Genomic DNA, 12,877 nt, shown 5'->3' on the forward strand with positions numbered 1-12,877 from the left:
GCATGTAGTCTTCCTTTTAGAAGCCCTAGTCGCTTATGTTACAAAGGACAATGTGTAAAGACACATACTACATGTTGTGATTTAAAAGTGAAGTATTAAAAGAGGATGGGGCTGGGCATGGTGACTCATGCCTGTAATCCTAACACTTCGGGAGGCTGAAGCAGGAAGATTGCTTAAGCCCGGGAGTTTAAGACCAGCCTGGGCAACATATGGAAACCACATCTCTACAAAGAAAAAAAAAATAGCCAGGTGTGGTGGCACGTGCCTACGGTCCCAGCTACTCAGGAGGCTAAGGCGAGAGGATCGCTTGAGCCCAAGAGGTCGAGGTTGCAGTGAGCCATGATTCCACCACTGCATTCCAACCTGAGTGACAGAGTGAGACCCTGTCTTAAAATAAAGAGAGAGAATAGGTAGCTGAGTTGCCTAGAATGCTCTAGTTTATGGGCTGAGTGGATATCACAGGGAGATAGGTAGAAAATGAGAGGGGGTTTTAGTTTGCATAAACTTTCTTTAAAGCCAAGTCAAACTAAGGGGGAAGTGAGAAAGAGAATCTGGGTCCTACAGTATCTACGTGATGGGTAAATGGTAAGGGGAGCTGGAGCAGTTCTTTTAAATGTGTGTGTATGTGCTGTTTATGCACTCTTTCCTTTCCTCCCCTTAGGTGGTATTGGCAAAAGGAAAAGATACCGAAGTATGTGGAATTTATGAAAGATAATTACCCTCCTAGTTTCAAATATGAAGATTTTGGACCACTATTTACAGCAAAATTTTTTAATGCCAACCAGTGGGCAGATATTTTTCAGGCCTCTGGTGCCAAATACATTGTCTTAACTTCCAAACATCATGAAGGTAAGTCAATCTAGCGTATGGAAATTGCTGACAATGGTTAAGAAATGAAAAATTATTTTTTTTTGGAAGAAAAAACTAAAGCAAGGTCTAATTTTCTCTTAGGCGCAACCATAAGTGGTGACTGGCACTTGTTGATAACTAAGGGACTGCACTTTCAACCCAAATTGAGAGATGTTAGGAATACAGAAAGGATCATACCCTCCACATAACAGAAGAAAGATGGTCACATTTTGGCACATGTATTTTGAACAATATTTCCAAGATTTACGTAAAGCTGTTTGTTGAAGGGAGTGTGGGTTGCAAGTCAAAGTTCATCATTGGAATTGCACTTTCCTTCCCTTTCTCTGTAGTGCATCCTGTGAATGCATCATGGGGGTTATACTGCTATAGTCTTGCATCATTAAGGCACACCTGGCTGCACTTTTAGCCAACTCTTAGATGACCAAATTGTGCAAATAGTGGATGAACTGATAATGATGAAAGTGACCCAGATCACCTGAAGGGAAAAGGATTGTGGAACTGTAATGGTTCCCAGAATAATCAGAGGTGGTAGAAGAATATCTAAACCCCCACACAGCAGTCCTATTTTAATAGAATGGATTCCACCCATTACCACTGCAGTATTTGTAAGGCCAGGGAAGCATTAACAAATTGTTTTTGTTCCACTTGCTTGTTAATTCATTAGTTTCTTTCGCATGATCATCTTTGCCTTGGTATAAAAAAATTTGCACTGGAGTGGTCGCTCATGCCTGTAATCCCAAAACTTTGGGAGGCCGAGGAAGGAGTATCATTTGAGCCTAGGGGTTTGAGACCAGCCTGGGCAACATAATGAGACCCTGTCTCTACAAAAACAAATAAACAAACAAACAAACAAAACTAAAAAATTAGCATGGTGGTGTGTCTCTGTAGTCCCAGCTACTCGGGAGGCTTAGGTTGGAGGACTGCTTGAGGCTGTAGTGAGCGGAGATAGGGCCACTACACTCTAGTCTAGGTGGCAGAGCGAGATCCTGTCTCAAAAAAAAAGAAACTTTGCCTTATTGTTTTCTCCAGGGATGGGATGAGAATAGGAGAGGAGAACCAACACAAAAAATCTGGAATGATCATAGGATATTTTCCCTTTGGCCACATTCTGGTAGCTTCATGATTTTCTCCTGTAGATATTTCTCCTGCTGAGATGAATGTCTATCAAGTATTTGCTTGAGAACATGCTGATTTCCTGATGTCTAGGAACTTTCCCAAGCTGTATGGCACAAAACAATACATAGTGAGTTTATTTAATAAAAATTATTAATCAAACTGTGAGGAGAGATGATGTAGCCCACATTTATACATTTTCTGGGACCCATGTTGTCAGATGTTTTCATTGCTTATGGAAAATGCATACTAAGCTCAGGAAGGAGTATCGCTGTGTGAGCTTATGGTGGTGATATTCAAATGAAGACTCATGTGGTTTTAGTACTGTCTGACATTAGGGCCTGTCAAGTTGAATAATTTTGAATATGACTTTAGATATCAACACTGCTCTGAAGCTTACCATAGACATGACAGGAACAAGAGTGAGCTGTTTTTAAAAGCTTATTAAAATGAATCTAAGGCTAGGTGCAGTGGCTCACATCTATAATCCCAACACTTTGGGAGGCCAAGGAAGGAGGATTGCTTGAGGTCAAGAGTTTGAGACCAGCCAAGGCAGCAAAGTGAGACCCTGTCTCTGAAAAATTAGACAAAATTAGCTGGGCGTGGTAGAGTACACCTGTAATCCTAGCTACTGGAGATGTTGAGGTGGGAGGAACACTTGAACCCAGGAGGTTGAGGATGCAGTGAACCAAGGTCACACCACTGAACTCCAGCCTGGGTGACAGAGCCAGAACCTGTCTCAAAAAAAAAAAAAAAAAAAAAAAATCCGAAGTATGAGTCAATCTTAGACTTGTTCTAATTTATCAAGAGTAAAATGTTTCACCAAATGTACCTTATAAATGTCTATTCTTAAAAATTATTTTAGATTTTAGTGGAATAGTAACAATGTAGTTAAGTCTCTAGGCACTGATAAAATTTTTGAGGCTTTCATATTTATTATGTTTTAAGTATTTCAGTTTATATATCTCTTCTAACATTTTTATATAGAACAACCAGTAATCTAAATGCAAATGCCTGTTAAAAATGAACCACTTCTAAGTGTTTGTATAAAAGTATATATTGTTTTTCTTATCTATAAGATAAGAAAATAGTTGGTAGACTATTTGCTTTTGGGTAATTTTATTAAAGAGGAAAATCCAAGCTTATGATTTTATAGTAGGATGACATTACATGTGGTGAGTATATTTTAAAGTATAGAACTATTGAGAAATAGTAGGGTTTTTTTGCCCCTCTGGTTAAATAAATAATCAGGCTAAAAGAGATTTGCTATACATGGATCACCAGTGTTCTAAGAATCACACTATAATAGAATAAACAATCCTAAAACTAAGCAGTAGACTTCAAACTTTGGTTTAGAAGACACTAAGAATCTTGCAGGAGTGCATCTCAGGATCTTCATAATAAATAGTAGTAGTCATCATTTAGCATGGTACATGTATATGTTCCCATTTTAGTTGTGGGCTGCTATTGTTGATTGTTTATTTTGTGCTATACCTTGTGCTAGCAGTTGGCTGAAGACATAGCAGGGAGCACTGCAGACATGATGAGATCCCTCAAGGACCTTACAATCTAAGAGGGAAAATACTGGAAATAGATCAGACCATACAGTGATAAACCCCGAAAGTTGCTTTTAAAAACCTCAGACTCACCTTGTTTAAATTTTCACTTCTCATATAAAAGCACGATATATGCCATGAAAAACTGGCCATAAAACAGTCATTTGTAGGAGCAGGTATTTATACATCGCATGTACTATGTGATTTGTTTGGGCATTTGTGTGGGTTGAAATTTACTAAAATAGACATGCTTACAAGGGTTTTCACTATAACTTTCTAGGTTTTACCTTGTGGGGTTCAGAGTATTCATGGAACTGGAATGCCATAGATGAGGGGCCCAAGAGGGACATTGTCAAGGAACTTGAGGTAGCCATTAGGAACAGAACTGACCTGCGTTTTGGACTGTACTATTCCCTTTTTGAATGGTTTCATCCGCTCTTCCTTGAGGATGAATCCAGTTCATTCCATAAGCGGCAATTTCCAGTTTCTAAGACATTGCCAGAGCTCTACGAGTTAGTGAACAACTATCAGCCTGAGGTTCTGTGGTCGGATGGTGATGGAGGAGCGCCAGATCAATACTGGAACAGCACAGGCTTCTTGGCCTGGCTATATAATGAAAGGTGTGTATGCTATGAGATTGCTGCAGTTACCCTCCATATTCCTAATATATTTCTAACATTTTCATTCCTTCACCTCTTGAAATATTTCATTTTAAGTCATTGGTGGCATGGGGGGAGAAAATCATTTTAAATAATACGTATTAGATATATCAGTATTTACTCAACATAATCAAGGGTAAATAAATCAGGAGTAAAATACAACTCAGTGGTCTGATTTTGAGATCAGACTAAAAATCACAGGATCACTTTGAAGGTGTTAATTTTGTGGGTCCCCCCTTTTTCTTTCCTACCCTGGTCCTTTATGGCCTCTATTCTGGGACAACTCTGTTTCTTCATCACTATTTCCAATTATGTGCTTCCGAATCCCTCTGACTGCTTCTTTTTATCCTCTTACCTTTTGGTCATCATTGCTGCCCAGCCAATGTCACCCTTGTTTGTCTCCTCTTTTCCTTCATCAGCAGCATTTTCCCTTTCTCCAGTTTTTTCCTATTGCTTCCTGCTATGTTCAAGGCTGCCCTATTAGAACAGGGAGTTCTGATTAAACTCCTCCATTAGGCTTAACCTATATGGACAAAATTTGCATGTACACTAGAAAGCACTGGGTATTGTGCTATTAAGTCAGGCAACCTTCTGCTTGCACTTCCTGGGCCCACAAAGGGCACAAATACAAATATTCTGAAAAACTCTTGATACTGAAAACAGCATCTTGATACTGAAAACAGCAATGTGTCCTTCCAAGGGAAAAGATGGGGAGCCATCACTTCAATTTGTGACTCAAAACTGTCCCCTCTATGTGGTGTGGATTTCCCTCTAAAATGTGCCACGTGCTATGATAAGTAACGTTGTGGGGATATTTCACATGACATCAACGGTTGAATTTTCTGAGATTTTTCAATATTAGGCACAATGGTAAGAGAAAGAGAAAGGCTAGACTACATGTATGAGATCACTGAATCATTGAAAAGTGTCTTGGGTATAAATTCAGTTTCGGCTATCATTTACAATATGGAAGGGAGCTTAAAATAATCATAATACTCTTATGAGTGCTATATGTGCTGGGTACCAGGCTAAATGTTTTACATAACTTATTTTTGTTCTAATCATAGATGAGGAAATTCATTATTCAGAGGAGTCAGGTAACTTGCACTAGGTCTAGGAGCTAGAAAGTGACAAAGTCAGAACTCCAATCAACCCAGGTCTGTTTGACTTCAAAACCACGGGCTTTCCACTGTACTATGCCATGGTTCCTTTTCAGAATTCTATTTCAATTACAAGTCTTTTCAGTGACATTTCTTTTGTATAAAAAGCTTATACCTTTTGTTTTAAAAAACTGTATGTTTCATTTCAGCCCAGTTCGGGACACAGTAGTCACCAATGATCGTTGGGGAGCTGGTAGCATCTGTAAGCACGGTGGCTTCTATACCTGCAGTGATCGTTATAACCCAGGACATCTTTTGCCACATAAATGGGAAAACTGCATGACAATAGACAAACTGTCCTGGGGCTATAGGAGGGAAGCTGGAATCTCTGACTATCTTACAATTGGAGAATTAGTGAAGGTACAGTAAAATGTCTGGTGACTATTAACATAATATTCTTAATAGTGTGATCATATAGGATTTATTTCTTATGTAGCTCAATGGCCTATAAATATAGGACATTGTTCTATCCTGTGTTCTTCTAGGTAGTGACTATATATACATGTATAAATATATAAATGCAACATATTAGCACATTAAATGTGGAATTATTTTATTTATCTAAAAACATTTATTCTTAATTTTTTAGCAACTTGTAGAAACAGTTTCATGTGGAGGAAATCTTTTGATGAATATTGGGCCCACACTAGATGGCACCATTTCTGTAGTTTTTGAGGAGAGACTGAGGCAAATGGGGTCCTGGCTAAAAGTCAATGGAGAAGCTATTTATGAAACCCATACCTGGCGATCCCAGAATGACACTGTCACCCCAGATGTGTGGTAAGTCATTCTTGTTACCAAGTACTCTTTTATAAAGGAAGAGATTTAAAATTTATCACACATATAAAGAAGAGTAGGATAAAAAGAGAAATTGGATGAATTCTTACATATACAAAGCACTTTCCAAACTTAGCTTACTCTAATATGAAGAGAAGAGGAAGAATTTGCATGTTTTTGAACGTTTATTGTTTATCAGATTAAGCTTACATCATTTCTAGGTATCTCCCAGTGGTGGACAAATCTTGGCTGAAAGTACTCAGCTTTTAGAAAAATTGTAAGCCGTTCAGACCAATGAAAAAATGTGAATGGTTAGTCTAAAACAGAGACTACTGTTTAATCAGTTCCGTAAATTCTAACTTTTGCAGATGTTGCATCCCATGAAATTTGCAAACAAAGGTACCCAAAGGCAGAGAAAATGTTAGATTAAAAATGAGTCAAAATAGGGAGGGTTCTGGGAAGATGCTTCTCTCTGAGTTTGGGGAGGTTCTGTGTGTCAGTGAGTTCCTGAATCAGATTCCACAAATATGACAGTTTCTGATACGGTTTCTTAACATATATAAAATAAGAGGAGTATTGGTGAAGTTCTAAAAATTCACTTTCAGTTGCCTGATCAAATAGGAACCGAAAAATTAGACTAATTGTTCTTCAATCTACTTGACTCACGACTTAAAACATTAACCCATTGAATAAAATGAAGTAAGGCAATCTGGACAGAGCAAATAATTGTGGAGTTTTAAAATGTTGATCTGGGAGGAGCCATAATGAGAACTCAATACCAAGCTCTCATGTAACAGAGGATAGTGCAAATCTGGTTTTGGAATTTGCTTCTGTACTGACATTTGAATACGAGGGCATCTGATCTAGGACTTCACAATCATTAACCATTATTCCATTGTGTTTATTTCAATAAATAAACATAAAAGCTAAATATTTAATGTGGCTTATAAAGTTGTGAGTCTGGCTCCTACCAACTTCCCCGATGCTGAGTGTTCCTGCTCTCCCTCCTCACCGTAGGAGCCTTCTTCCCCCCAGGTTCATCATGCCCATCTTCTTGCAGTCACCTACAGACTCCCAGGTCAACCCTTTAAATCCTTCGAGAGAGTAGCCCTGGCTTGCTGTCCCTGTCCCCAGAACTACTCTTCACATAATTCTTAGTGATTTTAATTTCTATTCACAGTTCTAATTACCTGCACTTCCTGTCTTCTAGGGATCTTGTCTGCTTGACCTTTGTTACCTGTTCCTTTGCATTATCAATATACAAAGTCATATTGGTAATGCAAAGTAGAACTTCTTACTCAACACTTCCACTTGGATGCATAGCATCTTAGACCTGTATGTCCACAGCTGAAGTCCTGAGTTTTAAAATTTTGCTGTAGACTAGCTCCACCCACGGTCTTCCCTATCTCAGTTAATGGCAGCTTTATCCTTTAGGTGGTTGTCAGGCCAAAAGCCTTGGTGTCCTTAACTTCCCTTTCTTTTATAATCATACTTTAGACTTTGCATTACCAATAACTGCACCCCTTCCATGGCTCCAGTTTGAAGCATTCTGCCATCTACCTACGACTTCTTATATTTTGGCTCACTCCACACAGCACTTTGGCTTCCAAAGGGATCTATAATCCAGGGATTACCCTATCTTTTAATCCTATCATCTTTTCTCTGTCTGTCTTTTTCCTTATCCAGAACAGATTCTGTGGCCCGTCACTGTAACTAATCTATTGCATATACCCAACTCCTGAACTCTCGCTCCCTCTGCCATACTCACTTGACAGAACATCAACTTTAAATTAAGATCTACTTATTCTATGCCTGCTCCTGGACAGCTAACTGTAACTATGGAAACTCACACACACACGCACCCAGACACATACAATGTAGAATTATCTCACCTTTGGTTTTAAGGTCAACCCTTGTGTCCTGATCCCATTGCAAATCATCCACCCAAGGATTGTTACAGCAATTCTCCCCTTTCACTCAATTTCACTTGTATTTCTAGCTACCTTCCCATTTCTCTCCTTTCCTTTGTAGTAAAACATGTTGAAAGAATTTTCACTTGCTATCTCCAATTCCTTGCTACAGTTTTTCTCTTGAACCCACTCTGGTGGAGCTTCCACCCCCACACTCCAAGATTGCTCTTCTCAAGGCCCACAATAACCTCTGCCTTTCCAATTCCAGTGATGAGTCCCCAGTGCTCATTTTCTTAACTTACTGGCAGCGTCTGCCTCAGTTGATCACTGTCTCTCCTGGTGTTCATTGTACCTGTTGGCTCTTCCTTGTTAGTTAGTTCCTCTCCTGATTTCATCTCATTTTTCCAACCTCTAAATCTTGAAGTGCCCTGAGGTTTAGTCTTCAGATTTCTATTCTTCTCTTTTTTTTTTTTTTTTTTGAGGGCACTGGCGTGATCTCGGCTCACTGCAACCTCTGTCTCCCAGGTTCAAGCTATTCTCCTGCCTCAGCCTCCCGAGTAGCTGGGATTACAAGTGCCTGCCACCATGCCTGGCTAATTTTTTTGTAATTTTAGTAGAGACAGGATTTCACCATGTTTGGCCAGGCTGGTCTCGAACTCCTGGACCTCAGGTGATCTACTTTCCTCAGCCTCCCAAAGTGCTGGGATTACAGGCATGAGCCACCGCGTTTATCTTAATGTCCCAGGTGATCTTATCCATTTTCATGGCTTTAAATGCCATATTGATGACCTCCACATTTCTATTTCCAGTGCAGACCTCTTTCTGAACTCCAGCCTCACTAAGTTCCTACTCAATATTTCCACTTGGATGCATAGCATCTTAGACCTGTACATCCAAAACTGAAGTCCTGAGTTTTCAAATTTTGCTATCAACTAGCTCCACCCATGGTCTTTCCCATCTCAGTTAACAGTAGCTTCATCCTTTAGGTGGTTGTCAGGCCCAAAACCTTGAAACCCTTAGTTTCCCTTTCTTTTATAGTCACAGGCAACTCATTAGCAGATATCATCCTCTATCTTTGAAATATATTCAGAATCTGACCACTTCTCATCCTCTCTGTGGCAACCCTCATCCTTTTAGTTTCCATTGTCTTGTCCCTGTCTGGATTATTTCAGTAGCTTCTTAACAGGTCTCTATTTCTACCCTTTAACCTATTCACCACAAAGCAATTAGAGTATACTTTTAAATAATAATGCCACTCCCATGCTCACATTTCTCCAATGGCTTCCAGTCTCAGAGAGAAGGCCAGGTCCCATAGATGCTCACAAGGGCCTACAAAATCTGGCTCCTTATCGCCTCTTTGATCTTATCTGCCATCACCCTCCCCCACTTCCTCTCCTTCAGCCACTCTGCCTTCCTTGCTATTGCATCAACAGGCAGAGCACACTTGCACTGGGGCTCCTGCACTTGACATTCTGTCTGAAGGCTTTCTCCAGACTCCCCTGTGGCACTCCTATGGCGCTCCCATGGTTCTCTTCCATGCCACCTCTAAGAGGTCTTCCCTGACTATTCTACTTAAAATAACACTCCCAGGCCTCTCCTTTCCTACCTAGCATGCCCTGTTCTTCTTACCTGGTTTGTTTTCTCCATAGCATTTAATCAACACCTGACATATTTGTTCATTCTAATTTCTCCCACTGGAATGCAAGCCCCATGAGGACAAGGACTTTGTTCAATGCTGTATATTGCTCTAAAACAGTGTCTAGCATTTTAAGATTTCAATAAGTATTTGTTGAGTAGTTGAATAAATGAATGAATTCCATTTTTTTTTTTTTTTGTCTACAGCCTACTTCCCTTACCTTCTTCTTTGTTCCCATTCATCCTCCTTTAAGTCTCAGATTAAATGTCACGTTCTTGGTGAGGCTTCTTTCTGATGTTCTAATCTAAAGAGATCCTTTTGTTACAATCTCTCAATTTCCTTTTCTTTCATAGTGCTTATCAGAACTCACACTTTCATATTATTTGTGTGATTATTTAGTGTTTGCCTTCCCCACTCTAGTCTAAGCTCCGTAAGAACTATGTGTGTTTTGTTTTTTATTCTAACCCTAACACTGAGCACAGTACTAGGCACAGAATTGACACATGCATATCTTGTCTTGTTGAATGAATGGATATAAAAATTTGACTAACACATGAAAAGCCATGAAGCTCTTGCATCCTGCCCCCTTAGCGCATCTGCCTCCCCTTTTCAGATCCATGAGAGCAGTCTGATGAAGAGGAATGCTATCTCAGCAAAATCTTTGTCTTCCAAGAACTTCCTTTTGGTCTTGGGGGAGGAAGGTGCTTTTTTATACCAACATGGGGCTATTTTTCCCTCCCTTCTATTAATGGCGACACTGTGGAAGTATCTCTGTAAAAAAATTCCAGATCGTTCCTGATCCATAAATAATGAGAAACATGGGATGTAACTTGTTACTACGCTTTTTATCTTTTTCTTTTAACCAGGTACACATTCAAGCCTAAAGAAAAATTGGTATATGCCATTTTTCTTAAATGGCCCACATCAGGACAGCTGTTCCTTGGCCAGCCCAAAGCTATTCTGGGGGCAACAGAGGTAAGAGGGAACTTTATCTTGTTCCTTTAAATTGCTGATTAGAACATCTTGATGCAAACATAACTTTTAACTTTAAGGGGAGCCTTATATCTGTTTCTCTTATACCTCATAAAAGTAATTATAAATGAGCTCCAGCCAAGCAGTGAGGCTCACACTGTAATTCCAGCACTTTGGGAAGCTGAGGCAGGAGGATGTCTTGAGGCCAGAAGTTTGAGACTAACCTGGGCAACATAGCAAGACCCCTCTTTACAAAATTTTTTTTAAAAGCTAGCTGGGCATGGTGGCACGCACCTGTAGTCCTAGTTACTCAGGAGGCTCAGGCAGGAGGATTGCGTGAACCCAGTAAGTCAAGACTACAGTGAGCTATCAGTGTACCACTTCAGCCTGTCTCTGAAAAAATAAAATAAAATAAAATAAAATAAAATAAAATAAAATAAAATAAAGTAAAATGAATTTCACCAATGACAGTGTTTGGTCAAAATCTTTGAAACTTTTTGTTTCCCAGAAAACTAAGCTGATAAAGCAGCTACAGTATCTCTATGCATATCACTGTAAAATAGACATTATTCTTTACAGTCATTCTATGTTGTTCAAGTTCATTGCATGCATACAAAATGATTCTTCTCATAAAACTAGAATTCGGATGCTTTCCCTGACACCCCACCCCAGAACGTATCTGAATACAAGATGTCATGACTCTACTATTTTATGTTTATAAAACATTTTGGAGAAAGTTAGAGATTAACTGTTGTAACCACCACATCTGGCATTGAGTTCATTCTGATATATTTTATAACTTATTTTTTTTAAATAAATTATCCCTTTGGAGGTGAATTGTCCATATGGCTCTCCTTGCATCACCTTTCTGCGTTTCATTTCTAATACGTGTGGTTGATGAGGCAGAAAGAAGATGAGTTCAAATCTAATGTTTAATTACAGCTTAGTAGACCAGGTATGACACTGATTATATTTTTATTTTATCTATGTTCTTTTTGGTGCCAATTAACATCATTATTTAAAAGCTCCTGGGTTTTGTTTTCATATTGATCCACCTAAGAAGCAAAGGTTTTGGTTCAAAATAACCCTAGAATATGTAGAGAACTTATTTGAATTTGCTTAGTATAGTAAGACTAAGGTTATAAAATAATTACAGTAATAATTGATCAAATATATGTATTATTGATTAGTGGAGGTTATTAGAAAATCTGGGGAACACTGAGTAGATACTTGGGCAGACTCTTGTTTCAGAACCATTTTCTGCTCCTGATCCTCTCTTTAGCATTTTCTCCACTCTGACACTCCATTCAGCCTTGAAAATTCTCCTTCCCCAACCCCTGCACACTTTTATTTCCCTCTTGAGAGTAAAACAGAAGCAAGAATATAGAGGCAAGATACATATACTTAATTGGATGAAGAGTGATTGTGAATCACTAAATAAAGGTAAAAATGAATCTCGTCTATATATTTTTTTGAACTACTAATGAGTCCTTCCCAATAGAAAGTGGGTGAGATAAAGAGATAAATTTGGAAACATTTGCATGTATGTTTTTAATTTCAGGTGAAACTACTGGGCCATGGACAGCCACTTAACTGGATTTCTTTGGAGCAAAATGGCATTATGGTAGAACTGCCACAGCTAACCGTTCGTCAGATGCCATGTAAATGGGGCTGGGCTCTAGCACTAACTAATGTGATCTAAAGTGCAGCAGAGTGGCTGATGCTGCAAGTTATGTCTAAGACTAGGAACTATCGGGTGTCTATAATTATAGCACATGGAGAAAGCAAATGTAAAATTGGATAAGAAAATTATTTTGGCAATTCAGCTCTTTCCCGTTTTCCCACTAAATTTTTTCTTAAATTATCATTTTAACTCTCCGGTGCACTTTGCCATTAAAGTCTCTTCATATTGATTTGTTTCCATGTGTGACTCAGAGGTGCGAATTTTTTCAGGTTAGAGTAGCAAGGAATTGGTGGTATTATGGACTGAACTGAAAATTTTATGTTGAAACCATATCCCCCAACATGATTATATAGTTATGTATCACTTAACGATGGGGATATTTTCTGGCAAATGCATTGCTAGTCAATTTTTTTTATGCCAACATCATAGAATATATTTACAAAATCCTAGATGGCATAGCCTACTACACACCTAATGTGTATGGTATAGACTATTGCTCCTAGGCTACAGACATATTCAGCATGTTACTGAATGCTGTAG

General features: G+C 38.9%; 1 protein-coding gene across 1 annotated transcript in view; it reads left to right on the forward strand.

Moving 5' to 3' along the window:
* FUCA2 (fucosidase, alpha-L- 2, plasma) overlaps positions 1-12,576 on the forward strand; it is a 16,666-nt gene extending 4,090 nt beyond the window's left edge. The window contains exons 2-7 of the mRNA XM_011997162.1: positions 662-849; positions 3,820-4,159; positions 5,508-5,718; positions 5,948-6,138; positions 10,548-10,656; positions 12,215-12,576. Coding sequence (XP_011852552.1) covers positions 662-849; positions 3,820-4,159; positions 5,508-5,718; positions 5,948-6,138; positions 10,548-10,656; positions 12,215-12,355 — 1,180 coding nt within the window. The 3' untranslated portion in view covers positions 12,356-12,576. The remainder of the gene's footprint in view (positions 1-661; positions 850-3,819; positions 4,160-5,507; positions 5,719-5,947; positions 6,139-10,547; positions 10,657-12,214) is intronic.
* The last annotated feature ends 301 nt before the right edge of the window (positions 12,577-12,877 follow it).

The sequence above is a fragment of the Mandrillus leucophaeus genome, unplaced genomic scaffold (assembly GCF_000951045.1).
Source record: "Mandrillus leucophaeus isolate KB7577 unplaced genomic scaffold, Mleu.le_1.0 Scaffold531, whole genome shotgun sequence".
Taxonomy (NCBI): domain Eukaryota; kingdom Metazoa; phylum Chordata; class Mammalia; order Primates; family Cercopithecidae; genus Mandrillus; species Mandrillus leucophaeus.